Source organism: Pelophylax lessonae, assembly GCF_965119305.1.
Source record: "Pelophylax lessonae genome assembly, chromosome: 7".
NCBI classification, from domain to species: domain Eukaryota; kingdom Metazoa; phylum Chordata; class Amphibia; order Anura; family Ranidae; genus Pelophylax; species Pelophylax lessonae.
The window spans coordinates 64,083,375-64,111,008 of NC_138774.1; the positions used below are offsets into that span (position 1 = coordinate 64,083,375).

Here is a 27,634-nt window from a genome sequence, read left to right on the forward strand (position 1 = left end):
GAAGAGGTTATTTTTCCCGTACGACAGAATTCTACTTCAGAAGTGATGTCATGTGTTGGATTGCTTTCTTTGTGTTCTTTCGTCTCTGAGCATGCCCAGTCTTGCTCATAAGATTTTTCCCCGTCTAAATCTGTACTAATGAGACGAAAATCAGACGTGTGTTGACGGAGGACAAAAATTTTATAGCCTGCACATCAGGATTTTGTCAGCCGAAAAGTCGGAGTCGGCTGTCGAATGCACCATACTAACAATCCGAAAATCGGCACATCGGTCGTCGGACAAAATTTCCCTTTCTGAATTTCTTATCGTGTGTACGGGCCTTAAGCAGAGCAAATAGTTTTATAGTTCCAGTAATTCTAGAATAGCCATCTCAGGTGAGTGTTTTTGGGGATGGTACACCACCTCTTCTCCTCCTCTTGGCTCATCTATGACTTTACACCAAATGAAGCCCTAAACTTCCCAATAGAACATTAAGCCCACATGCTCTTCAAATGAGAATTTCCAGGCTATACCATGTTGTTTTCCAACAATAAATAAGTATTACAACCCATTCGAAGGGCAAACCCCAAACCCATATAAGATGAATTGCAAACCAGGGACCTACTCTCATTGCTATTTTCTTTAGCAGTTTGTGGCCATGTTCCTTTTACTCGAACAGCAGAATAATGCTTTCTAAGGACAAAAAAGTCACTAACAAAGATTTATTATAGATCTATAGGAGGTTACAGACCTATACCTAGCAAAAACAGGATAGAATATCTATCCTTCCCTAAACACAAGTTGCCTGCCCAACACTAAGCAAACGGCTACTTTAAGACCAAGCATCTATAGCAGGGATAGGTGTAGGAGGGAAATGAATGACTATATGTTTCATTATGTCTAGGTAACTCCCCCCCCCCTTCTCCTTCCCATTGAACACTCTTTATTTTCTCTTTGACATGGCTGTTCTAAAAGACTAGGGGCCTTCTTTTTTTGTACTACAGCAGTTAAAAGTGCAGCAGCCTGTAGTAACCAATTCAATTGAACCTCTCACATTTTCAGAATGACCAGGACAATAAAAAGTGATTGCTGCATTTTGCACATCGCTATCATTACATAAGCATGTACGTTAAAGTAAATGAATGCTGAAATTTAAAAAAATACAAAATGATGAACCATCAATTAGACATCGGAGAAAATGGAGGGAAGGACTCAGACCCAAGGGCCGGGGAAGAGGAAAGTGCCACGGCATCGCAAAGAAAATGGTGGCAGGATCTAGGCTTGATTTCGACCTATACCCTCCACCTTTATATAAATATATATATATATAACAGATGGATACACTGTCTATTTTTATAAAAGCACAGTAATGGAGGGGGCGTTATGGGAGGGAACAGATGGTAAATGTGGTTTTGTTTTTTTTGTAAACTGCTTTTAATAAAACATGGTGGGACATGACATTTGTGTTTGCGTGAATTGGATATTTAATAGCATTTTGGCTTTTGATCCCATACTCACCCTCATTGATTCCAATTCCAATTTTCAGTGTATAAGAAAAAGTATGTAAACCCCTGGTTTTCCACAGTAATTTGCCATAAAATGTGATCCGATCCTCATCCAAGTCACAACAACAGATAAACACAGAGTGCACTATAACAATTCTAATTTCTCATGTCTTTATTGAACACACCCATTAAACATTCAGAGCCGGTTCACATAGGCGCGACCCGACTTGCCGGGGCGACCTGTGAAGTCGCGGTGCGCAGCTCGCACCGCGACCTCGGAGCGGCATGCACAGACTTCATATCATTGAAGTCAATGCAGGTCGCTCCAGGTTGCCTCAAAGTAGCTCAGGACCCTTTTTCTAAGTCAGAGCGACTTGTGTCGCTCCTATTAGAACGGGTCCTGTGCTAATCTATGGCAGGCGACCCGCGGCGTCTTGTCAGGCGACCAGGTCGCCTGACAAGTCGCCCCAGTGTGAACCGGCTCTCACAGTGCTGGAGGGAAAAAAGTAGGTTAACCCATAGACTAATTACTTCAAGGAAAGCTAATTGGAGTCAGTAGTTTGGACATCTAGAGTCCAATAAATAAAATGAGTTTGGAGGTGTGGATTGCTACTTTGATTGATAAAAGTAATTCAAACATTTTAGGATTGCTGTTCATAAGAAGCTGATGTGAAATGCATAGTTGATCTGCATAAGACTCGAAAGGAATACAAAGCAATCTTAAAGTGTTTAGGTATCCATCAGTCGACCGTTAGACACATTTTCTACAAATAGAGACAGTTTAGTACTGTGGCTACTCTTCCTAGAAGTGGGCACCCAGCCAAGATGACTCCCAAGCACAACACAAAATCCTCAATGAGCTAAGGAAGAACCCATGGGTAACAGCTGGTGGAATTTGGCAAACATCCCTGTTCATGAGTCTACCATGTATGCGTCTTTGAACAGGCAGGGTGTTTTTGGCAGAACATCACGGAGGAAGCCGCTTAAGCTCCGAAAAATACTTTGCTGCATGGCTAAAGTTTGCCAAAGAGCACCTTGGCAAACTGCAATGCTACTGGGAAAATCTTTTGTGGACTGATGAAACAAAAGTTGAATTATTCAGGAAGAATACTCAGCACTATGAATGATGCAAAAAGGGCACAGCTTACCAACATCAAAAGATCATCCAAACAGTGAAGTATGGTGGAGGGAACATCATGTTTTGATATTAAAGCTTTGGATTATTTTACATTAAAATCACACACGTTATACATGCCTGCTCTGTGCAGTGGTTTTGCACAGAGCAGCGCTCCTGGCCCCTCCCTCCTGCCGAGTGCCACCAGAGCAAGCAGCTTGCTCCCAAGCCGCTGTCCATTCACACACAGAGCTGTGGATTGGCCTTGTCTCTCTCTCTCTCTCCTCATTGACTTCCTGGTCGTGATTGGCTCCCGCTGCTGCAAATGAGGGAGACCCCAGGGAGCCAAGACTCTCGTGCACATCGCTGGAAGAACATTGGCCTCTGGTAAGTGGTAGGGGGGCTGGGGGGCTGCTGCAGAGAGGTTTCTTTACCTTCATGCATAGAATTCAAGAAGACAAAAAACCTTCAGCCTTTACAACCACTTTAAACGTATTCTCCCTGGTGAAGAGACGCTTAAGAGGTGATATGGTTGCACTATACATATCTGAAAGGTAACTCTAGCATTGGGAGGAAACTATTTAACCTAAGATCTCTAAATAAACCACATGGGTACAAAATGAAGTTGGACAAGAAGCGGTTCAATCCTCAACTGAGGTAAGGATGTGGACCTCCCTTCTAAAGTTGGTGGTGTCAGTGGGGAGTATAGATAAAATAAAATAAAAACATTTAGATGTGCTTCTTGGGGAACACAATATAAAATTGTAGCAACATATGCATACATATATACGCACACAGGACTGGGGTCTTTACCAACTACTGTATGTATTCATTGAAAAAATAAAAATTGTTCTCTCATTGGCCCCGGTGCAGCGCAAGAAACCTCCTGTATTCAATAAGCAGCAGGGCAGCTGCTCAGCATGGGACCCAGAAGCTAGTGGAAATCACTGTGGTAGTGGTGTCCACTATAGTGACTTCCAGCTTACACAGGGACCAGCCAGGTATGGATCATGCATGAAAGGGTAGAGGTTGGGCGATGGTGTCTGTACCACCCCATCTGCCTGGCATATAATTAATGGGTGGTCAAACCATGGCTCAACCGTCTATCTTTACTGTTTAAATGAAGCCTAATGGGGGCACCAATGTGGCAGGTGAGGAACTCCATAAATAATATACAATTATAGAAGTCATTCGGCCTGTTGGCTTCTAGGAAAGATGAGCTCAGGTGACCTCTGAACTTATCTCCAGCTGAACTTGCACCCTTTTTTTTTTTTTTTTATTACTCCAGTGAGTTGAATGCAGCAAAGAAGCGGGCCGCAGGGTGGGAATGACCTGGCCGCAGCTCTTTGGAGTAAAAAGAGTGGACCCAAGCTCATATCTAGCTTCTAGGAGCCTCCAAGCATGCAGTCTACGGATTCCTGATTGGCTGCCATGAAGTTATGGCGCACCATTGCTCTCTGCACCATCTTATTACACAGAGGTCGATAAGTGGCGATCCAGCGGGACCATTGTTTAGTAATCTGGTTTTATTTCAGACTCCTCTGCCTTTCATCTCCAGAAAACAGAATGAATCATCATGTCATCACGGAGCACAGCTGTGGACAATTAGGAACCCAGATAAACAAAGCTATAAACAGCTCTGATTCATACATTCACAGCAATAAATTGATTCAAAGTGACAAACACAATGCGAGGTGCACTACACCCCGCCACACGTGGTCGGCAAGCAGCGCCCAATGTGTTGCAATTGTTATGAGTTGCAAAATAGAAAGGATGATGCCTCGATGGGGTTACCGTGTCAGCTTAAAGGGAACCCATCTATCCATGTGCTGCCATGGTTGGGTGTTTTAGTTTTTACTAGTTTTAATTGTGCGGTCTGCCATACACATCCCCTGGCTTTACTGTTCAGTAAACCATGAACCCTGACCAAGAGTAGGAATTATAATTTTGCTGCATACTTAATATGGGCCTGTGACTCCTTAAATAGTATAACTGGAAGATAGGGATGACTGGCCAGAACCTTGGGGTGGGTGTAGAAAATCCCAAATTTTGGGTTGTCACCAGAACAGGAATAGAGAGGAGACTAGTTCTGGTGACAAGAAGAGATTCCCTCACTTTGGAGAAGTTTCCTCTCACTTCCTGTTTTGGCTATTGGATGGGAAGTGAAGGGAAATCTCCCCAATGGGACACAAATGGGAAAACAACCTGACAGGGGTTATAACCCTCCCTTACTTTAATTTTTAAGGAGAGATTGTTATGTAAAGGTGCCTGTCTGCCGCCTGGGGTACAGATGACCCTAGACCCAGTCCAACCTAAAACAGATGGGTAAATATTTTCTGATGTTTGGTGTCACATTAAAGTCTAGGCAAGCAGCTAAATTTACAGTTGAAAATACATACTGTATATGTGACCTCATCTACCTGCCAAAACATTTGTGGTTCTGTTCAGCAGACCTTATGATTGAAGCACCAAAGCCTGCTGGACAGCACAGCCTTGTCCTAAACCTCCACTGTAATAAAGATACACTATGACAGTGTGTTCTGGCTCAATCTACGACCTGTGAAATACAAGAGCAGCAGGATATCGATGAGTCCTCACTCTGCTCTCACCTCCTGTGGCCATGCTCCCTGTCAGCACATGTACACTGCAGCTTAACCTGATTGGCTCTCCCTCTCTCCTCTACAGGGGATTACAGGAAGCTGTTATACCAGCTATGTTTAACCACTTTACCACCGGAGGATTTTGCTGTCTTACGTCTGGGCCACTTTTTGCGATTCGGCACTGTGCGAATTTAACTGACAATTGCGCAGTCATGCAACGCCTTACCCAAACAAAATTTACGTCCTTTTTTTCCCACAAACAGAGCTTTCTTTTGGTGGTATTTGATTACCTGTGCAATTTTTACTTTTTGTGCTATAAACAAAAAAAGAGCAAAAAGTTTGAAAAAATAACAATATTTTTTACATTTTTTTTATATGAAATTCCCCCCCAAAAAATGTAAAAATCTAAATTTTTATCATTTTTGGCCAATTTGTTTTCTGCTACATATTTTTGGTAAAAAAAATCGCAATAAGCGTATTTTGATTGGTTTGCGCAAAAGTTATTGCGTTTACTAACTAAGGGAAAGATTTCTGTCATTTTTAGTGTTTTTTTTTTAACGAGTAATGGCGGTGATCTGCGATTTTTTTTGCGGGACTGCGACATTGCGGTGGACAGATCGGACCCTTGACTGACATTTTTGACACTTTTGGGGGTACCAGTGACATTACTACAGTAATCAGTGCTATAAATATGCACTGTTACTGTAAAAATTACACTGGCAGGGAAGGGGTTAATTTTATTGGAGAGGGAGGAGTTAATGTATGCCTGGTGCTTACTGACGTGTGTGGGGGGAGGTGACTGAGTGAAACAGGGACAGATCGCGGGTTCAGCTATGCTGAACCCTGCAATCTGTCACTGCCTGTCACTTAGGAGATCCGCCCGCTTTGTTTACACAAGCGGGCGGATCTCCAAACTCGATTCCCCGACGATCGGGGAAGAGCAGCGGCGATCGCCACTGCTTCTCCCCTGGCCCGACTCCCACTGTGACTGAACACAGTGGGAGTGAGCCTCCGGCGGTGCGCGTGCGCCGCCCACAAGGGAAGGAGTCCAGCGACGTAGGTCTACGTCGCTGGACGATAACGAGCCACATTGCTGCAGTAGCAGCAATGTGTGCAGACGTAAAGTGGTTAAAAAAAGATTTCATTTTTCTTAAATAAATGTTCAACAGCATATATTGGTCTTATTTTTTATCCACCTAACTTTCGACTTTAAAGCTGAAATTAGGCAAAACAAATTATTTCTAAATACAAGAACAATGGCTGTCATTTGGATTTTGGTGTGCTTTATGTATTTCTTCCAGATCTGTGCAGTAATCCAGAAGAGATTTTCCTCTGTGCACGAGCTTCCTTTAACTGCTTCAATACAGGGCACTTTTACCCCCTTCCTGCCCAGGCCAATTTTCACCTTTCAGAGCTGTCACACTTTGAATGACAATTGCACGGTCATGCAACGCTGTACCAAAATGACAGCTTTTGGTGGTATTTAATCAGTACCTGGTTTCAATTTTTTGCTAAAAAAAAAAAAAGGACCAAAAATTTACTTTTTTTAACTTATAAATTTTCTTAGTTTCTGCTAGAAAATTTTAACACTAAGTAATTTTTCTCTTTCACTGTTGTGCACTGATAAGGCTGCACTGATGATATGGCACTAATGGGCACTGATCGGCGGCTCTGATAAGCAGGCACTGAAAGGCAGTACTGATTGGCATCACTGTTGGGGCTGCACTGATGATCAGTGTCCCGATTATCAGTGCAGGTCTCCCCGTGAGGAAATGCTGCCGATCGGCTCTCCTCTCCTCACACGCTGTCAGTGTGAGAAGAGGAAATCCGATAACTCGCATTTCCTTGTTTACATGTGATCAGCTGTGATTGGACACAGCTGATCACATGGGTAAATAGCGTAGAGTGAGTGGGATGGTGTCATGTGACATCATCCCAGAACAAGGGAGCACCCCACCGTGACAGCAAGTGGGAGGTGGTTAATAAAGTCCGGTCACTGCTGCTCTCTCTTTTTGTGCAGGGTGACTGGTCTTGTCTCCGCCCCTCCTGTAGTTTTCTACTGGCAGCCGGTAATGGGTGGAGCCTGCTGGGCCCCTCCCACGGCTCTGCTTTCTGCACAGGCTATGTACAGCACAGTGATGATGTCACTGCTACTTTTCCAAGGTAATATTTGGCTATGCAAAGGCATTTGGTGCACACAAAGTAGATTTATACCCTTTGCAGTCTTTAAATGAAGTTTCTGTGTCTGTAGTAAATCTGTCATTTTTAGTGTAAGGTTGAGAAGGAAACATTACATCAGATGTTACTGATGACTCATCTTGTTCCAGTGTGCACATTTTTCCAGCGTCTGTTATGTCTTGTCAGATTATGTTCTCTGAATGCGGGTAGAGGTTTTCCTGTGTGTAGAATTTTCATTCTGAAAAAGCTGCCCTGGTGACTCTGGCTTTAGTTTGTGTTGAATATAGAGGCGTGAGGTATGGCAAGTTCATAAAGAGGTACCAACATCCAAATTGTGTAACTAGACAGGGAAAGGGAAACCAGGGCCTATGCTCCCCATATAGGTCCAGGGGGAACAGCGAATAGGATAGGGAGATATGGAAAACTGGATTTTTTGGGTACCATAAAGTATATAAACAAAAATTGATAAAATATTATCTTTTAAATTTTATTCAAAGCATATTTAAATCACAAAAAACATAAAGAAATATGATTGTGCAGAAGTGACAGTACATATCAGAACTGGTTATCCCATATTGGAAATATAGGCATCCAGGCGTATATCCCTCAACATGTTTCACGGTATATACCGCTTCTTCAGGAGGATATACAGACTATGCTTGTTCTAATAACGATAATAGGGTATAATTAGCAACAATAATACATATCCTCATAAATATACAAGCAAAGAAGGGGAGAGGTGACCTCACCTGAAACTAATAGCCACCAGGGATCACGCCTATCAGGCCGAGCCACCAAACCTCTCGCCGGCAGGCATGGGAGATGGAATATTAAAAAAGAATAGCGCAACCATGCAAAAGAAATGACTATTAAATATGGAGACAATCCATAAATAAAAATGGGGGTTTAGTCCCACCATATGGTCATATCGTGCTCAAGCATAGTCAAGTCTCCATATTTAATAGTCATTTCTTTTGCATGGTTGCGCTATTCTTTTTTAATATACATGTTGCTTGGTCCATAGCTGCACCGGCTTTAGATATACATGTTCAGGGTTTGCTCCCCCAATTTTTTGCTTGTTTATTATGGGAGATGGAATCACATGCACTCCAGTCACTTAGTACTACGCGACTGGACGCAGCCGAGCCGCCCTGCCGCAGTAAAAAACCTGCAGGCGGTCGGCAAGTGGTTAACTGGCAATTGCTCAGTCATGCAACACTGTACCCAAATTAAATGTATATACTTTTTTTCACAGAAATTGAGCTTTCTTTTGGTGGTATTGAATTACTACTGGATTTATTTTTTTTTTTTTTTTTTTTTGGTATACAGCATAAACAAAGAAATACTGAACTATTTGAAAAAAATTTTTCTTTGTTTCTGTTAAAAAATTTTGCTAAAAAATGATCTTTCTTCATAAATTTAAAATGTATTCTGCTACATTTCTTTGGTAAAAAATAACCCACATCAGTGTACATTAGTCTGTGTGAAAGTCATAGTGTCTACAAACACAGACGGCCTATCTCATTTCTTGAGGTCCAAAAACGTCAGGACAGTACAAATACCCCCCCAAATGGATTTACTAAGAGGCATGGTGCATTTTTGAAGTTTGTGCTATCCACTATTTTTTTTTTTTTACATTTGGTCACCAGTGTAGTACATTGTCATCATACCAATGATGTGGCGGTGATCAGGGATACTGACTGCTGATATGTATGTAAATCATTTTTTTATCTTTTTTTTTTTTCTTTAACATTGAACATTTTTTCTTTTTTTACTATTTTTCTTTACATACTTTCATCAGAGTAGTTTTCAGTTTAACCATAGCTCACAGCATCTGGGTACCGAGCGCCATTATCCGATGTGTCCACCTGACACAGCGCTCACAGGAATGGGCGCCCCAGGGGATGTGCTGGTGTGCATGTGTTTGCCTAGGTGACATACCAATACGACACCTAGCCTGCCTGTGCTGCCTGTCTGCAGTAACTGTACTGTGAGCAGGCACTGGGAGGTAAAATCTATGGGGACTTTGGCAAATAACTTTTATTTTCTCCCATTTGGTCTGTCCTGTGCACACTTCCTGTGCTAGCCCAAAGAGTCTGATGAGCTCCCCAAATTATAACAGATGAGAAAATAATAGGAGGTGCATGGATAAAAATTTATGGCTGTTTATCCATAAAAACTGCTTGTAAAATCATTCTATGCCAGTGGGCCAAGCAATATTCTCTGCAATGCAATTGTGTGAATGGGGAAGATACCACTTTATGGCCACTAGATGGCATTGAGGAGCATATTTATTTTCAAGAGCATATGTGTCAAACACAAGGCCCTCTGGCTGAACCCAGCCCACCAGGCCATTTCATGTGGCCCTCACGCCTCTCCTACAGCTGTGGCACCCTCCTCGTCTCCACCCCCACCTTGTCTCAGCATTCGGCAGCAGAGAGGACGACAGAGCTCCTCCTACAGATCCTGCTCCTCTGTGTGCAGCTGCAGCAACCCCCTTCCCTGATCTCAGAATTCAGCAAAATCCAGCCCTCTTCTGGTCCTCCTCCAGACCCTGCACTTTGATTCTCAGAATCATATTCAAAATATTTTCAATTTTAGGGGAAAATTTAAATCGCTATCAGCCCGTAGGGCTTGCTGTGTGATGACTTCTTGGGTCTCCCTCTGATTACCTGCAGACATTCACTATGGGGATTTTTCATACATTCCTCTTTACTCCCAGTTTCTCGTTACTCAATAAACAGTCCAGGGGATTTGGTTTTACATTTATTGTGGAACTTGGGTGGGAGAAGGAAATAGTGGGATACTCCAACTGAACTTTTTACAGTAGATGGGGACAACTCTCACTTGGCCTCAACAGGTTACTTGTGGAAGCAAACACACTGTTTTAACCATACTCCCACTTGTATGGAAAAATTGAGTCTTCTTGCGCTCTCTATAGCAGCAGATTGATGCAACTACACTATCTTCAGGACACTCTCTAGCATCCCCTTGACTGACACCCGTCCACTGACTCTTCTAGCAGAAGAAATCGCCCTCTCAGGACAGGCCCCACGAAACAGATCTATACTCACTGTAGGCAGAATCAGATAGTTTCCAGTGTCTTCCTTCCAGTCAGTTCGGCAGGACCTCTGGGTTCAGATTTCTCTGACTCTGAGGCCCTCAGGTCGAGCACCTAATGGCGCACAGCAGCTTCTACAAAGGAGGGGCAGCCGCCCCCTCCCCCTGGGACCCTGCTCTCCAGCTGAAAGACCAGGAGCACATGTGCCCTTGGCATTTATATAGTATCCCAGTATGCAATAAAGGGTAATATGACATTTTACGCTATGAGGGATGTCTCATTTATTCCCGCATGACTAGCTTTCTGTATGGAGAACAATGGAGAGGAATTCTATGGTGTAAAGCTGATAGGATTCCAAAGCCGCCTGTGCCTTACAATGATCCACTGCTTTCTTAGACCTTTGTAATGAGGGTCGATGTTGATTGGTAAGAGGCTGTGATATTGGGTGTCAGTGGTAGTCTCCTAATTCACATAATCAGAAAAGTACACTTGTGTCTCTCTTGGATGTGGGCTTTTTTGTGAAACTTATTAGCACTACACCTGATATACTATTGAAATTGTATCTTTTTACAACAGTCAAGATTTTGTGTTAGCTGCTACTTTCACGTCATTTATTTTAATTATTATATTGTACTCTCAATCATTGTTGCCTAAGCGCAGTATTTTGTACTTCGACATAGGACATTACCATTGCCCCTCACTTGGTTTCCCTGGGGGCAGAATGTGGAACTACTTCTTGCTCTGGGTACAAGAATGGTGACTACGATGTTGAGTACAAATAGAGGGGAGAATCTCTGCAATGGGGGACACAGACCAAGATAAAAACTTGAGGGGCTAACTCTTCCCCATTCTATCTAGAAAAATGATTGTCTAGTGATACACATTAAATAAAGCAGTAACTGTATATGTTGGTGTTGTTGGTTACTCCATCACTACAATGGAATAAGTGGATATTTGATTTTGCACCGCCGAGGGCTCTAAGTCATGTGAAGTTACAGTTTCAGCACCATAAAACAATATTTATGTCTTATGGCTGTGTGGTCATGCTTGGCATAGGGTGAAAGTTGACACAACATTATCCATGACTTCAATGTCGCTAAATCACACATGGAGTAATAGCGTGCGTGTTGTCTGCATACATACATACCTTCCCACTGACATCATTCTTCATAATCCCAATACAGACCAGAGGCTCTGTCAGCTGCGTGGAACATGTAATAGTTCACAGCTACCATAATTCCTCAGAGTAACCTTTTGTTTTGTTAGTCTTGATCTTGATCACCATATGTCTCCAACATAACACATTTCAGTTTAGTCAGTTATATTTGCCGCTTAATAAACACAGAGGGGACCACCATTTTATCATTTGAGCCAACACTAAGAATGTAGCCAGTAACCCTTTGCCGTCAGAGCTGTTTTTGCAAAAATTATTTCAGAAACACAGTATTGCTGCGCTAAAGATAAAAAATATAACTAATAATCAATAATAATATGAAAAAAGGGGGAAGCAGCCACACTAATCTGGAACATAACAGATCAAAACAAAAATAGAACAATAGCTGTGGCGCTAAACCCTATAAAAATTGTCCCAAATAAATGAGTAAAAAGCAGTCCTTAGGAATGTATCCCCATGCTGAAGACAGATGAAGCAACTTAAGAGTCGAAGAACCACCACCAGAAAGCACTCCAATATCACCACTCCTTACCAGCTGTAGTTGACCCCCATGACAGAGATCACATACGCCCAGAACACAGGTTTTGGAACAGGAAGCTCCCACTCTCTGATCCCAGACTGGCAAACTCAATGGATGGTATGATATGAAAAAGAAGGCAGGGACACTCACATAGCGCAGACTGCTATTAAAATTTATTCCCACACGTAAAAATCACACTTACAGAGCATAAAGGATGATCTCGCATCTCTGGTCAGTGTATAAGAACCTCCCCACGGTGTTCCTTGGCGTCCCTCGCATCGACAACCCAAAAGATGGCCGCCACGTCTCCTCCACGCCACAGCACGTGTCACCAAGAGCGCCACCCGACACACGTTTCGTCATCAAAAGACGTTGTCCAGGGGTGTGGCCTCGAGGTGCGCTCGTGCTATATAAAGCTGCGGAGGAGAGCGGAACAATCAAGGATAATTGGTAACCGGAAGTAGAAAATGCGCTCCACACACCGGAACAATCCACATACCGGAAAGGGAAGAAGAAAAATAGCAACATCCGGGGGATCAAGAACTAAATCATGATACCATCGGTGACAAAATTAAATAGCTAAATTCTCGACCACAATCCGTATGCACTACTCAGAATATGATTTCTGATGGTACAAATCACACAAGGGTGAATATATTTATAATTATGTATTAAGCCGCAACATGGGGGAGACAGTGCCATCTACCGGTGCCCGTGCGAAATACACCAAAGGAACAAGGAGGTCCACCCAATTAAAATACATATAAAATCACAAATGTATACAACATTCTTAATATAATACACAATAAAACATTAAATGGTAAATAACAAAGACACTGTTAAAACATCAAACAATTAGCACGAAAGTAAGGAAACCCAAGCTAGGAATTATTGATATGGGCATTCAAGTCCCATTCTATATTGAGCCCCAAGGGGGTATAAGACTTCAGCCTATAGATCCAACTCGTCTCAAGCCTTGATACTCCCCTCGTTAAATTGCTCCCCCTCCAGTGGCCTGAAAACCTATCAATGCCCAGAAATAAGGTACCGCTGGGGTCTCTCTGATGGCATTCGTCATAATGACGTGAGAGACTGTGTTTGGGGAAAATAATTTTAGGCCTGAAGAACACTTAGTGATTGTAAACCATCACCTTGTATAACAACCCATGCAGTTTAAATTCAAAATGAAAGGCAAAACATGTTTTAATTGATATAAAAATAAATTATAAATACCTTTTTCCTTTAATAAGTGATCACATTCCCTCTTCTCAGCTGCATAAGAGCTGGGGGAGGGGAAACGGCAGTACACCAAGCTTCCCAGTGCATGACTGTGCTGCGGGGGGAGGGGGGTCAGGACAAGTCTGATCATTGGAGAGCATTACTGATTTCCCAGCATAGCCAGAGAACCAGAGATGTATAGTAACTAAGTAGAACTACTTCACTACTGTACTTAAGTACCGAAAGGCGGTATCTGTACTTTCCTAGAGTAGAATTTTTTTCTCCTACTTCCACTTTTACTTCACTACATTTTTTCAATGATTTCAATACTTCTACTCCGATATTTTTTTTTTTTTTTTTTGTGCTGCATAGTTACTCGTTACAATTATAAAAATTACCACTGCCAGAACAGTAGATGGCAGGTTTCATGAAGCTCAAAACATGTGTATTATCAGCGCATACGAAAATAAAAGCTACTGTATGTAAAAATAAAAGCTGCATTTGAAATAATAAAAAACAATATGATGTTCAAACTTTTGACTTCTTTCTTTAATAACTACATAACACAGTACTTGTACTTTTACTTTCAGTACTTGAGTAGCAATTTTTTTTTTCAAAACTACTGGTACTTTTACTTTCAGTACTTGAGTAGCAACATTTAAAAAAAAACTACTTGCAATACTTAAGTACAAAAAATGTTGAATACTTTAGTACTTCTACTCAAGTTACTTTTTGATCGAGCACTTCCACTTCTACTCAAGTCACTTTTTGATCGAGCACTTCCACTTCTACTCAAGTCACTTTTTGATCGAGCACTTGTACTTTTACTCAAGTATGGGTTTCGAGTACTTTATACAACTCTGCGGAGAACTCACCACAGTGTGTTCTCCTGCTTAGTGTGGTAATTTAACAGGAAAGCAGAGGGACTGCTAGGAACACCAAGGATTTCACACAAAGAACAGGAGACTTCCTCATACAAGTACATGGTACATTTATTTATTGTTTTTATTTCAGGTAATTATATAGCGCTGTAATTTTACGCTTCGCTTTACATATATATTGTACATTCACATCAGACCCTTCTCTCAAGGAGCTTACAATCTAAGGTCCCTAAATCACATTCTTATATACACATAGTAAGGCCAATTTATACAGGATCCAATTAACCAACCAGCATGTCTTTGGAGTGTGGGAGGAAACCCGGGTACCCAGAGGAAACCCACACACGCACAGAGAGAACATGCAAACTCCAGGCAGGTAGTGTCATGGTTGGGATTCACACCAGCAACCCTCTTACTGCTAGGCGAAAGTGCTAACCACCACACCACTGTGCCGCCCAAATAAGTAACAAGAAGTTTTGGGGTAACAAACGCTTTAAAACCCCCACAAAAAACATTGTATAGAGCAGAGACCCTGAAGAATGAAATGGCAGCAGTTCCAGTTTTTTATGTCACACGATATTAGTGCAAGTGCAAAATTTCAATAAAAAAAAATGCACAAAGTTAACTACGGCAAGCAAACACAAGATTACCCAATTATTTGGTAAGATAGCAAAGATGGAGGTTGCACAGAGTTAATAGAGAACCAACATTGCATGGCTGAAAATGCCGACACCCTAAGGGCTCTTTCACACGGGCGATCCGATCAGATCCATGCAGCTCTATGGGGCAGCGGATGTCAGCGGAGACAAGATCCCCGCTGAGCAGCACGGATCCGCCAATGGAGGCAGACCGTGTGAAAGAGCCCTAAAGCTTCCATAGGTGATGCCTATCAGGTCATCAGTTTAGAGTTCGCCATGTACATTGGCGCTAGAATTTTTGCTCTCACTGTAGGCGACATTTAACCTGTGTAGAGCAAGCATTGTTTTTGCTCACAGACACCCCCATCATGTGAGGTTAGGTTTGTATTGTATGTGCATGTATGTGGGGGTAGCCCTGACTTTTTTTTTTGTTAGGTGGGGGGGGGGTGGGTTTGAGTGTGTGTAAAAACATTTTTGGAGACTTTTTTTTTTATTTTAGCTGAAGTCGTCAAAATTTTCTAGCAAGCTCAGAGTCGCATTACCAGTGAATAAAAATCTAATTGAACTGTGTGCTTAGAGTTTACCTTTTATCCCCGGGATCAGGGGTCTCCAAACTTTATAAGCAAAGGGCCAGTTTACTGTCCTTCAGACTTCAGGGGGGCCAGATGGTGGCCATTAGGAATAGAAAAGATCCCGACATCAATGAAAAAACAATAATCATTTGTTTCAGTGGTAAAAATTGTGCCCCATCGTTGGTGTCACTGGGAGGAATTGGGTCCCTTCATTGGTGTCAGTGGGGGGGGGGGGTTATGTCCCATTATTGGCATCAGTGGATGAAACAGTGCCCCAAGGGCCAGTTAAAAGCAAGCAAAGGGCCGCATCTGGCCCCTGGGCCACAGTTTGGTGAAATCTGCTCTGGATTATACACTAGGGGGCACCTGACAATGAAATGATGCATCAGTCGCCCCCTAGTGGATTCTTCAGGATAAATACAGAACATGCTGAGCTCAGGGACCCAGAAGCTTGGCTGGAAAACCATCATTGGCCTTACAAGGGTGTGGTATCCAATCAGTTTAATTGTTTGACAGCAGTGTTATGAAAATCAGATGTACCCCCATGTCTGCCAAAGATAGTAAGGTGAGGTCATTGTCATGCTGCATATTTATTAAACATTCTTTATACACAAATATTAGGCTTAAAAAGTCAAATTATTGTGCAATAGGAAAAAAAACTAAAATTTCTCTGGCATGATGAATCTACACTTGAAGATGCTATTTTGCAGGCAAAGCAAGTGGTGAGGAGAAGGCAGCCAGCCAATCCAAGGGGGGATACTGGCTTCCTTTTTACAATTGTTGGTTGTTTAAAGCTGGTTGTTTGGAGACAGGTACTCTTCAAAAAGTCTTCATCCATACCAAGTAAGAAGGTCTATGGTGGTAGAAGTAGGGTCTCCCGAGGCACGGCCCGGACTAGGAAAGGGTGGCACTTCAGATTTATCCCGAAGACCCCTTGGAGGTCAGGCAGATTATTCGGAGAGGGTGAGGAAAAGGAGAAATCCTTCAGGAGGTGAGAGAGAAAATAAAATATCTCCATACGAGCCAAAGACTCTCCGATACAGAACCGGGCCCCCACACTGAACGGAAGGAGAGAGCGTGAGCTGAGGTTGCCTTCCTCTTCGGACAGGAATCGCTCTACAAAAAAAAAAGGAAGATAATAGCTGTGTAAGGATAGAAGGCGGGGCAGTGGCACCAAGTCAGCAAAACTGGTCAACTCAGTTTGATAGAGTCCGATCTAAACCGAGTCTAAATTAATCGAAAGGTGTGTCAAAGCTAAAGAAAAAAAGCACACAGCATGGTGCAAGTGCATCGAAAAAAGGTCCAGTGCTGGCATCATGCATAGCTCCCAACTGTCCCTGATTTCGAGACCCTGTCCTTGATTTGGAACAAATTCTCTCTGTCCCCCTTTCCTTCTCATTTGTCCCTCAATTTGGTCTGATCTATATAGTTGTATATAAAGTCCACTTTTTATCTTTCAAAAAGTTTTTCCCAGTGCTAAACCTTTCATCCAATTTCTAAATTGCTGCATTTGTACATTTCAAAAGCCAATATAAAGGAATAGTAAAAAAAAAAAAAAAAAATCACTTGTGGATTTAACTAAAACTTTTTTTGTATAATTCTCCTTTAAGAGGGGGTGATGGGGGTGTAGGGGCGGGGCAGAGGGTGTGTCCTATGCCACATACTTTTGCTAATAAGTGTCCCTCATTCCTATCTCAAAAAGTTGGGAGGTATGTGTATCATGTGACCTGACAACCATTATATAGGCAAGCTGACCCCCCTCCTGAGCTCTGAGGAAGGGGGTGCATCCCCCGAAAACGTAGCTTGCCTGGGTAGCAGTACATCGGGTCAGGTCACATGATACCAATACTGGACCTTGTTTTGATGTGTTTGCTTGCTCCTTTGTGCTTTTTTCTACATTTGTCCACTAAGCGGGGTCCCCCAGGGCCCAGTCCTGGGACCAACCTTGTTCAATTTATTCATAAACAGCATTGAGGTCGGGGTCAGTAATTCGATATCAGTTTTTGCAGATGACACAAAATTGGGCAGGGCAATAACTGCACAGCATGAGGCAGATATCCTACAGGATGACCTGGACAAAATAACAGAGTGGGCAACGACTTGGCAAATGAGGTTTAATGTGGAGAAGTGTAAGGTTTTGCACTTGGGGACTAGAAACATAAAAGCACAATACACGTTAGGAGGGGAACCCTTGGGGGAATCAAAAATGGAGAAAGATCTGGGAGTCTTGGTTGATGATAGACTAGGCAACAGCATGCAATGTCAAGCGGCAGCTGCCAAAGCCGGCAGAATATTAGCATGCATAAAGAAATGGATGTATTCCAGAGATAAGACTATAATCCTTCCACTTTATAAAACTCTGGTCCGACCACATCTGGAGTATTCTGTCCAGTTCTGGTCACCAGTCCTCAGGAGGGATGTGTTGGAGCTGGAGAGAGTCCAGAGAAGGGCAACTAAACTGATTAGGGGATTGGAGGACCTTGATTATGAAGAGCGTCTGCAATCGCTTGATTTATTCTCCCTGGAGAAGAGACGCCTGAGGGGGGACATGATAGCAATTTTTAAATATCTCAACGGGGATCTCAGCTTAGAAAAAAAGCTGTTCAGTCGAAGGGATTGCATGAGGACTCGAGGGCATACAATGCGATTAGAGGAGAAGCGTTTTAACCTCAGGCAACGTGGGGAGTTCTTTACTTTTAGGGCTACAAGATTGTGGAATTCTCTACCACAAGAGGTGGTTTCTGCGGGAAGTATGGTGGCTCTCAAAAGACTCTTAGAGGTACACCTCAAGGATCAGAATATTCAGGGGTATGAGAGATGATTACAGCCGCACACACCTACACAGGTTGAACTGGATGGACTGTTGTCTTTATTCAACCTCACCTACTATGTAACTATATGTAACTATGTAACTAGATTCCCCTATCTGAGGAGGGCTGCACCAATGGAGAGGTTGCAGCTGAAGATTTTGCATTTGATAGTACACACTGCATGGTGATTGTGTAGCAATCCTCCGAGAACTGGGAGTTTTTGTCTGAATGTGTGTGTTGTAGCTATTTGATCAGTTTCTGATTAAATCATTTTTATCAAATTGCAAATCAATTGGGTAAAAAAAAAAAAAAAAAATCAAAGCATGTGTTGTGGCCACCTTTAGAGAGATTTTCTTGCAATTCCTTTCCTTCTGAAAACATTTAACCAGGCAAGAAGTGGGAAGAAAAAGAAAACGTTTTAGCTGGATGTACACCTTAAGATCAATAATACTTTGTTCCAACTGACACTGCCAGGTGTCAAGAGGTCACAGGGGACACTCCCATCAAAATTTTACTATGGGGCTCCATGAATTGTAGATAAGCCCCTGTATACAATCAGCCACAAAAATTCTACCATAGAGAGATGAGACCTAGTTGGGCTTTATGTTTATTTTACCCTTTATGTTTGGAAATTGGAAAATCATCCCTTGCAACTGGGTCTAGCCAATGCTGCTATAGTTAATTGTGCATTTAGTCTAGGGGAGGATGAAAATGCTTTAACTTGCCCGATCCTCTGCTCCCCCAGCAGATGGCGTTCCCCCATGCTCCAGAGGTGAATTGTCCCTCAGCATCATCATGTCTAGACCCTGCATTGGTCTTAATGATGTGAGAACCATAACCCACTAGAGAGTGGGGGAGAAGACACTGCAGGGACCGGTCTAGCTCTGTGGGTGACCAGGTAGGTAGATCTTCTTTTCCATGTCCCCTATAGACCTAAACAAACAATTAACCCTTGCACTTAGGGCCCAGATCCACTGCAAGAGATAATTTTTAAGTTTCTCAAAGCTTGGCTTTAAAATGGACTACAGGTTCACTTTTCATTGAGCGAGTGCCTATAGAATATACAATAAAACAAAAGCTTATTATAAAAGAGTGTTCAATATGTACAACTCACCAGCAACACGGTGACATGAGCTGTATCTTGTGCCAGAAGCCCCCCCAGGCAATGAGGAGAGACATTGAAGAAGAATATAGAAACGTATGAGCTGGTGAGGAGTTTGTCAGTGTATTGGCAATTGTTTAGTTTTGTGCTGACACCAAAGCACCTGAGTATTATTGAATGTATCCATTTCATCCAATATTATACCACTTGAGCCTTTCATTGCCTGACAGTTTGTAACAAAGTGAAAAAGAAAAAAACCATTGGCCGGCTGCCTGCCCGTGACCCTTCAGCTCTGGTTTTTACCAGTGGTTGTCTGCTTGTGACCCAATAACTCCAGTTTATGACTGGCGCATCAGTTCAGGTTTGCACCATTGGTTGGCTGCTTGTGGCAAATCAGCTTCGGTTTGCACCATTGGTTGGCTGCCTGTGGCGCATCAGCTTCGAATTGCACCATTGGTTGGCTGCCTGTGACCCATCTCATCATTGAGAAAAAGAAAAAAAAAATGTAAGAAATTTTAACATTCTCCTTAAAGAGGAACTTCATCCTACCTAAGCAAAATGCAATGTAATATCACCAATACTTGTATAAAAATAACAAATCAAAAATAGCATGGAGTCCAGCACTTTTCTCCTTGCAGGCAAAATTACCCATTCACCACTCTGCTCCTATGCTGCCATACCAAAGCACCCAGGTTATGTGGTATGTAACTAGGTCACCCAAAAAGATACCACATAAGCGTTCATTGCCTGTCGGTTTGTAAGAAAGTGATGAAACAAACAGCTCTGGTTTGCACCATTGGTTGGCTGCCTGTGACCCATCAGGCTTGGTTTGCACCTTCCGTTGGCTGCCTGTGATCCATCAGCCTTGGCTTGCACCTTCCGTTGGCTGCCTGTGATCCATCAGCCTTGGTTTGCACCTTTGGTTGGCTGCCTGTTGCCTATAAGCTCAGGTTAGCACCATTGGTTGGCTGCCTGTGATCCATCAGCGTTGGCTTGCACCTTCCGTTGGCTGCCTGTGATCCATCAGCCTTGGCTTGCACCTTCCGTTGGCTGCCTGCGATCCATCAGCATTGGTTTGCACCTTTGGTTGGCTGCCTGTTGCCTATAAGCTCAGGTTAGCACCATGGTTGGCTGCCTGTGTCCCCTCAGCTCAGGTTAGCACCTTTGGTTGGCTGCCTGTTGCCTATAAGCTTAGGTTAGCACCATTGGTTGGCTGCCTGTTTGCCATGAGCTCTGGTTTTCACCATTGGTTGGCTGCCTGTGACCCATCTCACCATAAAAAAAAAAAAAGAAAAAAAAAATGGATTTTTGTAAAATCTTACCGTAAAATCCTTTTCTCTTAGCTCATTGACAGACGTAGTCCTCGGTGATACAGCACCTTCGGGTTATGTTGCCTCCACAGGAGTAGGACTAGACAGGAAATAAAATGCTCTGGCCACACCCCAGGGGCAGTCCCCGAGGGTATATCCTCTCTCTCTCTGCCACAGCAAATCAGTTATGTCACAAAAGCAGTGTTTAGAGAATTTAACCCAACCCAACTCAAAAAACAGAGGGGCGGGTACTACGTCTGTCAATGAGCTAAGAGAAAAGGATTTTACGGTAAGATTTTACAAAAATCCATTTTTCTCTATCGCTCATTGACAGACGTAGTCCTCGGTGATACAGCACCTTCGGGAAGTCCCAGAGCAGTATCACAAATGAGGGGTGGGAAAATGGAAATCAAATCCAAATCTAGAAGGCCCAACCGGTGCCAACTAGAAGTTTACAATGCTCATCCTTGATGATGAGACTCAACAAAAAAATATTTCAACAGAAAAAAACCCTCGAGGTAGACCACCGGTCTCCTCAAATTGCGGCCAAAAGAGGCATCCGCCGATGCCATCACATCAATTTTATAAAATTTTGTAAAGGTATGTACCGACGACCAGGTGGCCGCCTTACATACCTGGACCACTGACGCCTGATGGCGAAAGGCCCAGGAAGTACTGAGCGCTCGAGTGGAGTGCGCCCTAACAGGGAACGGAGGACTCTGACCCTTAATAGAATAAGCCTGTACCACCGTCTGTCTAATCCATTTGGCAATAGTCGCGGCAGATGCAGGCAACCCCTTTCTGGGGCCATCCGTGATCACAAAAAGTGAATCCGTCTTACGGAATGATTCCGTAGCTTTCAGGTATACCCTGATTGCCCGAACCACATCCAAGGAATGCAACGCATGTTCCCGATGATGATTGGGCTGAGGACATAAAGGAAGGTAGTACAATATCTTCATTCAGATGAAAATCTGAAACCACCTTAGGAAGAAAGGATGGTTTAGGATGAAGTACTACCTTATCCCTATGAATCACTAGGTATGGGGACTGGCATGATAATGCAGCCAGTTCTGACACCCTGCGAGCAGAAGTGATAGCCACCAAGAAGGCCACCTTCTGGGATAAAGTAAGCAAGGGAATCTCCCTGATGTTTTCAAAGGGAGATTTCTGTAGAACCGACAAAACCAAATTAAGATCCCAGGGCGGTAAGGGCGCGCGGACTGGTGGAGCCAGGTGCCGCACCCCCTGGATGAAATTCCGCACCAAGGACTTGGTAGCTAAAGGTTTCTGAAAGAAGATTGCTAATGCTGAAACTTGACCCTTGATGGTGCTCAAGGCTAGTTTCTGCTCAACCCCTTTTTGCAAAAAGGCCAATATTCGAGTCACCGAATAGGTACGTGGAGGAAATCCTAAAGATTCGCACCACGCAATATAAGTCTTCCATGTGTGATAATAGACCTTGCTGGAAGTCGCTTTCCTTGCTTTAATAAGGGTAGGAATGACTGAAGCTGACAACCCTCTGTCCTTCAGTACTTGGGTCTCAATGGCCAGGCCATTAAAACCAGCGACTGTAAAGCACGATGGTAGATTGGTCCTTGAGACCACAGACACTCCCTGAGACGAAGTTCCCACGGAACGTCTGCGACTAGCATGTCCAAGTCGGCCAGGTGGCTTGACGAGGCCAGCCTAGAATTTCTAGGACCACTGGCGCTGACTGGATCTGAACCAGGCGTCCCTAGAGCTATCTGGCCCCGACCATCCGAGAAAGTCTGGTCGTTTTCTGTTCCCACACATTTATCAGATACCTGATTCCTATCAGGAACGGTGATCTTTTCTGGTTGAACCTCAGGGACCGAAGTCACCCGGCTAGAGGCTTCTTGGTCTGTCTGGTCAACCAGATCCGATTCCTGTGGGGAATAGAGACTAATCTTAGGAAAAGGTAAAGGAAAAGATCTATTCAGGGAACGGTGACTACCGCTCCCTGTAGTACTTAAATGTTGGAAGGGAAGAATCGCACCGGTAGTAGTAGTCGATGCTCGATCTAATGTCCTGAATACCCTCAACCCGGGTGGGGGCGCACCTTCAGGCTGTGTAATCCTTTGCTTCGGGTTTGGCTGAGTCGGTCCTCTGTTTGTCCGACCAGCCTTTCTTGAACCCTCCTGGAGGAGTCTTGCCTTTCCCGCTTTTTCCAGCCGGGCGTACGAACCCTTTATGGGCGGTAAAGAAAGGTCCTAGCTTGTTGCGAGGTCCCTTAGCTTTAGCAGCCTGTGGCAAGAAAGTGCTCTTGCCCCCAGTGGCGTCCTTAATAATTTCATCTAGGGTGGCCCCAAATAGGCGATTCCCCTGAAAGGGGAGATTCGTCAAGGTCTTTTTGGAACCTAGGTCAGCTGACCAGCATTTTAACCACAGCACACGTCTGAGGATTACCGCTGACATAGATGCATGCCCTAATAGGGGGGTAGCATCCAAGGCTGCGTCACAGACAAACTGTAGCCCTTGTATAATCTGTTCCATCAAATCAGATGTTCCCTGGGGGATATCTTTTCCCCTTAGGTCTTGGCGTACCAATCTTGCCCATTCCGTTAGTGTCTGGGAAACTAGACTAATAACAATTACTGGTCTAAATGCTGACCCTATCAGGGAGAAGATAGTGCGGGACTCTGCTTCCATCTTTCGATCCACCGGATCCTTAAAGGACGAAGTGTCCTCCACTGGGATAACCGTGGCTTTATTCAGCCTGGAAATAGGTGGATCCACCACTGGTGGTACCGTCCATTTCTTAATGAGGGATTCCTCAAACGGATAGCGTCTAGCAATACGCTTGGAAATAGTAAAGGTACGTTTAGAATGCTCCCATTCTCCTTTAATTTTATTACCAAAACACTTGGGTACAGGAAAAACCTTCACCGTTTTGATGGGCTTGTTAGTACCAAAGGGAATCTCTGTTTCAGTTGCCTCTGTCGGTGAAACCTCAAGTCTTAAGGTTTCCCGCACCGCCACAACTAGTGCGTCCACCAATGCTTCTTCCTGAATTATAGCGGGAGAAAGAACGTCCTCCTCACTGTCTGAGGGAGCTTTACCTGAGATAACAGCCCTTGCAGAGGGACCTGCAGCTGCAGTGACCATCTCTGAATCTGAGTCAGAGGTGTCAGATAATATAGGGGTAGGCGGGGGTCGCTTTCTTGACCCCCGTCCCTGACAGGCTGCCTCCACCCGAGCCACCAAAGACTCCAAAACTGCTGTAAATGCATCCATACTCTGTGCACCGGCGGGTCCCGTGGCCCCCTCGAGGGAAACAGGTGGGGGTATTTGTGTGGCAGGGTCCATGATTATTCCAGTAATTTCCCGGAAAATACAATTCAAATTTAAATAAAAAACTTTTTTTTTTTTTTTTTTTCAGACCCCCAGCGCCACAAAAGCCCCTCAGTGTTACCTGCTAGGGATCCCTATCGATCGAGAGAGAGAGAGAGATAGACCCCCAGGCTCACCACTTGATGCTCAGAGTTCACTGCAACAGGTTACAGCGCTGTGTTCACAAACAGGAAGTCTTTTGGCTGGCTGCCCAGGAAGAAAGGAGGCGGCTCCGCCCCTCTGCACGCCTTCCGGCGCCTCCTCTAGCTCCACGAGGTGTTTGGATCACCTCAAACATGGCCGCCCCCATGCTGGAGACACGAGGCTACGCCAAAATGGCGGCCTCGTGCGATCTAGCAAACAATGGCGGCGGTTAGTACCGAATAGCGGCGTGACTGCAGAGCATCACAACACCTTCTCTACATGGGGATTTAGCCTGGTCGGCGGTACCGGCCCTGGCGGACCGCATGGCCGTTCGGAAGGCCTGCTATCGCTGGAGACTTGACTAGGAAAGCAGTCTACATGTCCGTGGCTACTGACTGGTAGGATACTTATATTATCACAGTAAGATACCCATACTGCCACTAATTACAATCTTTTTAACATGTTTACAATTAGATTGTCAGCTCCCAAACCAAGCCTCCTGGCTTTTTGCACATAAAATCACACTCAAAGTAGGGGGATCTGTGCCATGTTATAGGATAGAGGGGAACTCATCCTTACCATACAGAGAGGGGCCCGCGTTCACCACAAGACCCGTCAGGGGAAAAGGGGGAACATGCTACTCACCATACCGGAACCAGGCGGGCACCAACTCCTGACAGTACCCCTCTCCACCGGGGCGGGAGGGCTGTCGACCAATACGGACGCCGTGACTCATGGTCCTTGGCATTTCAGCGAGACGTTTAACTCGCGGGGTCAGTCCCTCCAGTGGGACTATGTCGCGGCCGACCCAGCGCGGAGCTATGGCCTGCACGCGCTCGTAGGCTGAACTGGGGTGACCACCGGATCTCAACATCCAGCCCGTCGCCCAGTTCAGCTTTCTTGCTTGAAGATCTCACAGGAACACTGGAGAAAAAAGCTGTCTAAAAAAATCTTTTTAAGAAAAAAATCCTGCCAGGACCGAAGATCCCAGCAAGGTATCTAGGTCCTTACTCCTGACTAGACAGAAAAAAACTGATTTGCTGTGGCAGAGAGAGAGAGGATATACCCTCGGGGACTGCCCCTGGGGTGTGGCCAGAGCATTTTATTTCCTGTCTAGTCCTACTCCTGTGGAGGCAACATAACCCGAAGGTGCTGTATCACCGAGGACTACGTCTGTCAATGAGCGCTAGAGAAAAGGAATTTCAACGATTCTCCTTAAACAGGAACTATAACCTACCTAGCCATAATGGAATATAACATCTCCAAAACGTAACCCTGTGTGAAAATACCAAATCAAACAGTCCAGCATTGGTCTATTTGCAGGCAAAGTTCTCCATCCATGGCTCTGCTCCCCCTCTGCCATCTTGGAATTAGATCTGGCAGGTGCACAGGCACACAGTGGCTCTCTGCCATAGACCTGGTACACATGCACCGGGTTCCCCCAATGCATTTGCAGACACGTTGCAGGAGATCTCAAGAACAACCTCCAGGGATGTGCGATAAGTGACCCCCATGTAGTTGTATACATCATCCTTGTCTAGATAGGCATAAAGGAACATTAACAAGGATCAATGAAATTGAGACATTAAAAAAATGTGCTTGAAAAAATTGCAATAGTGTAATAGAGGAGGGAGGCAGGAGAAAGTAGGGAATTGAAATGGGTGAAAGTCTACAGATTATTCATACTATAAATGTGGATGAGCATACATACCGGGACAAAACTGATCAGGATTCTTCCAGATGGTTTGATCATGGTGTGCAGCAAATATATTTGGAATGACGATGGTCCCTTTTGGAATAGTGTAATCTGCGATACTGAATAGAATGAGATAGCATTAAAGAGCCAAACCAAAAACATAAAAAATATATTTAAGTTAAAAAGGTAGAGTCAGCTCGTAGCTTCAGCTATGGTAACATAAATACTAATTGTAATAAAGGGAATCTGAATGTGATTGGCTTACAGTAAACCGAATACACAAGTTAGAGCAATATAGACAATGAAAGCCATAAAAACGCATACAGTAGGCAAGGTTTCTCATTAGGTGATAATGATCATTAGATCCGCATATGGGATAGGTGGGAGATAAAGTGTATTCAAAGCCAAAACATTTATTAATTTTTGGGCTAGAGTAGGGAACAGTTAAAACCCATCATGTTATTTTTTGCTGTCTGTACTACTAGAGAGATTTTCCTTCACTTCCTGTCCAGGAGACGCAATGGGAAGTTACAGGAAATCTCACAAATTGAGGGGAATTCCTGTCTTAGGTGTCGCCATTGGAAGAATTCCCCTTACTACTTGTTGGGACAACTAAAAAAAAAAAAGAAAAAAAAAAAAAGCTTCCTCCCTAGCAATCCCTATTGGTCATGGTCAGTGTCGCTGCCCAACAAATATAGGGGCCAATAGGAAGAGATAGGAGATAGAAGGGTCTAAGCTGAGCTTTTTCAGTAAAAGTTGGGATTTGCATATAACTTGGTTGTAATCACAATCATTAAGGAGGCTTTGAGTTAATGGTGCTTAAGTAGCATTAAAGTGAATCAGTAGCCAAAACTTTTTCTTTCAGTTTGGATAAAGCGAAGAGGGGTTACATCCACTGCCAAGTAACTTTTTTGCTGTGTGTACCATTGGGGAAATTTCCCTTCACTTCCTGTCTAGGAGACTCAACAGGAAATTAGAGGACATCTCCCAAAGTGAGGGAATTCCTTTGTAAGACAGTTATCCCCAGAACAGGTGTCCCCGTTCAAAGATTTCCCTTTAACCCTTTTCCAGGGATAACTCCATAATTTCGGATTTCCCCTCACTTTCTCTCTCAGGGATAGTGGTCACCAGTACAAATAGAGGTGTAATCTCCCCAATAGGGGCAGAGACTGAAAATAAAAAGAGAAAAAATGAAAGGCCAAAAAGTATTGCATATCCACAGCTTTACACATTATATAGTCTATTGCTGTGTGTATTAATTGTTATGAACTTTGGTACCCTTAAGCACTTATGCACTACTGATTAGTAGGCTGTAGGTCCTCAGACTTGACCTGAAAGTCTTGGGGGGGGGGGGCCTTATGGCCAGGTTCTCCCCATCCCGTGTGTCTCTCTTCAGGGATGCCCCACCTAGTACTTGGGTGGGCTTTGCTTTGGCAGGTCTCCTGAAGAATGGAATCCGCCTGGTTTTAGTCGGGTGTTCCATGAGTATCTAGTCCCCACCAGGAGTCTTGCACTCCAGGATATCAGGGCTAGGGTACTTTCTCTTCGGAGGTGGACAATGTGATACACCCTGTGCACTTTTTTGTGTGCTTCAATTTTGTGTTTGAACTGGGATCAAAAGTTATATAATGGTTTACCAACACACAGGATTTTAAATTTTCAAAAAAAAAAAAAAAAAACCCCCTCAAAATTTGCATATAAAGAAACATACTTTATCAAAACCTATAGTTAAAAAGCCTCAGCCACACATGTAATATAAACCAATAAAAAAAAAAATA

The 27,634-nt window shown here is 43.7% G+C and overlaps 1 protein-coding gene across 2 annotated transcripts in view; it reads right to left on the reverse strand.

Annotated features, from left to right (window-relative positions):
• Positions 1-16,239: 16,239 nt before the first annotated feature.
• Positions 16,240-27,634, reverse strand: part of CYP21A2 (cytochrome P450 family 21 subfamily A member 2) — a 121,477-nt gene continuing 110,082 nt past the window's right edge. For both annotated transcript variants that reach the window (XM_082263707.1, XM_082263706.1), the window contains 2 exons: positions 25,872-25,975; positions 16,240-16,556 (listed from right to left, as the gene is read on the reverse strand). In XM_082263707.1, coding sequence (XP_082119833.1) covers positions 16,294-16,556; positions 25,872-25,975 — 367 coding nt within the window. In that variant the 3' untranslated portion in view covers positions 16,240-16,293. The remainder of the gene's footprint in view (positions 16,557-25,871; positions 25,976-27,634) is intronic.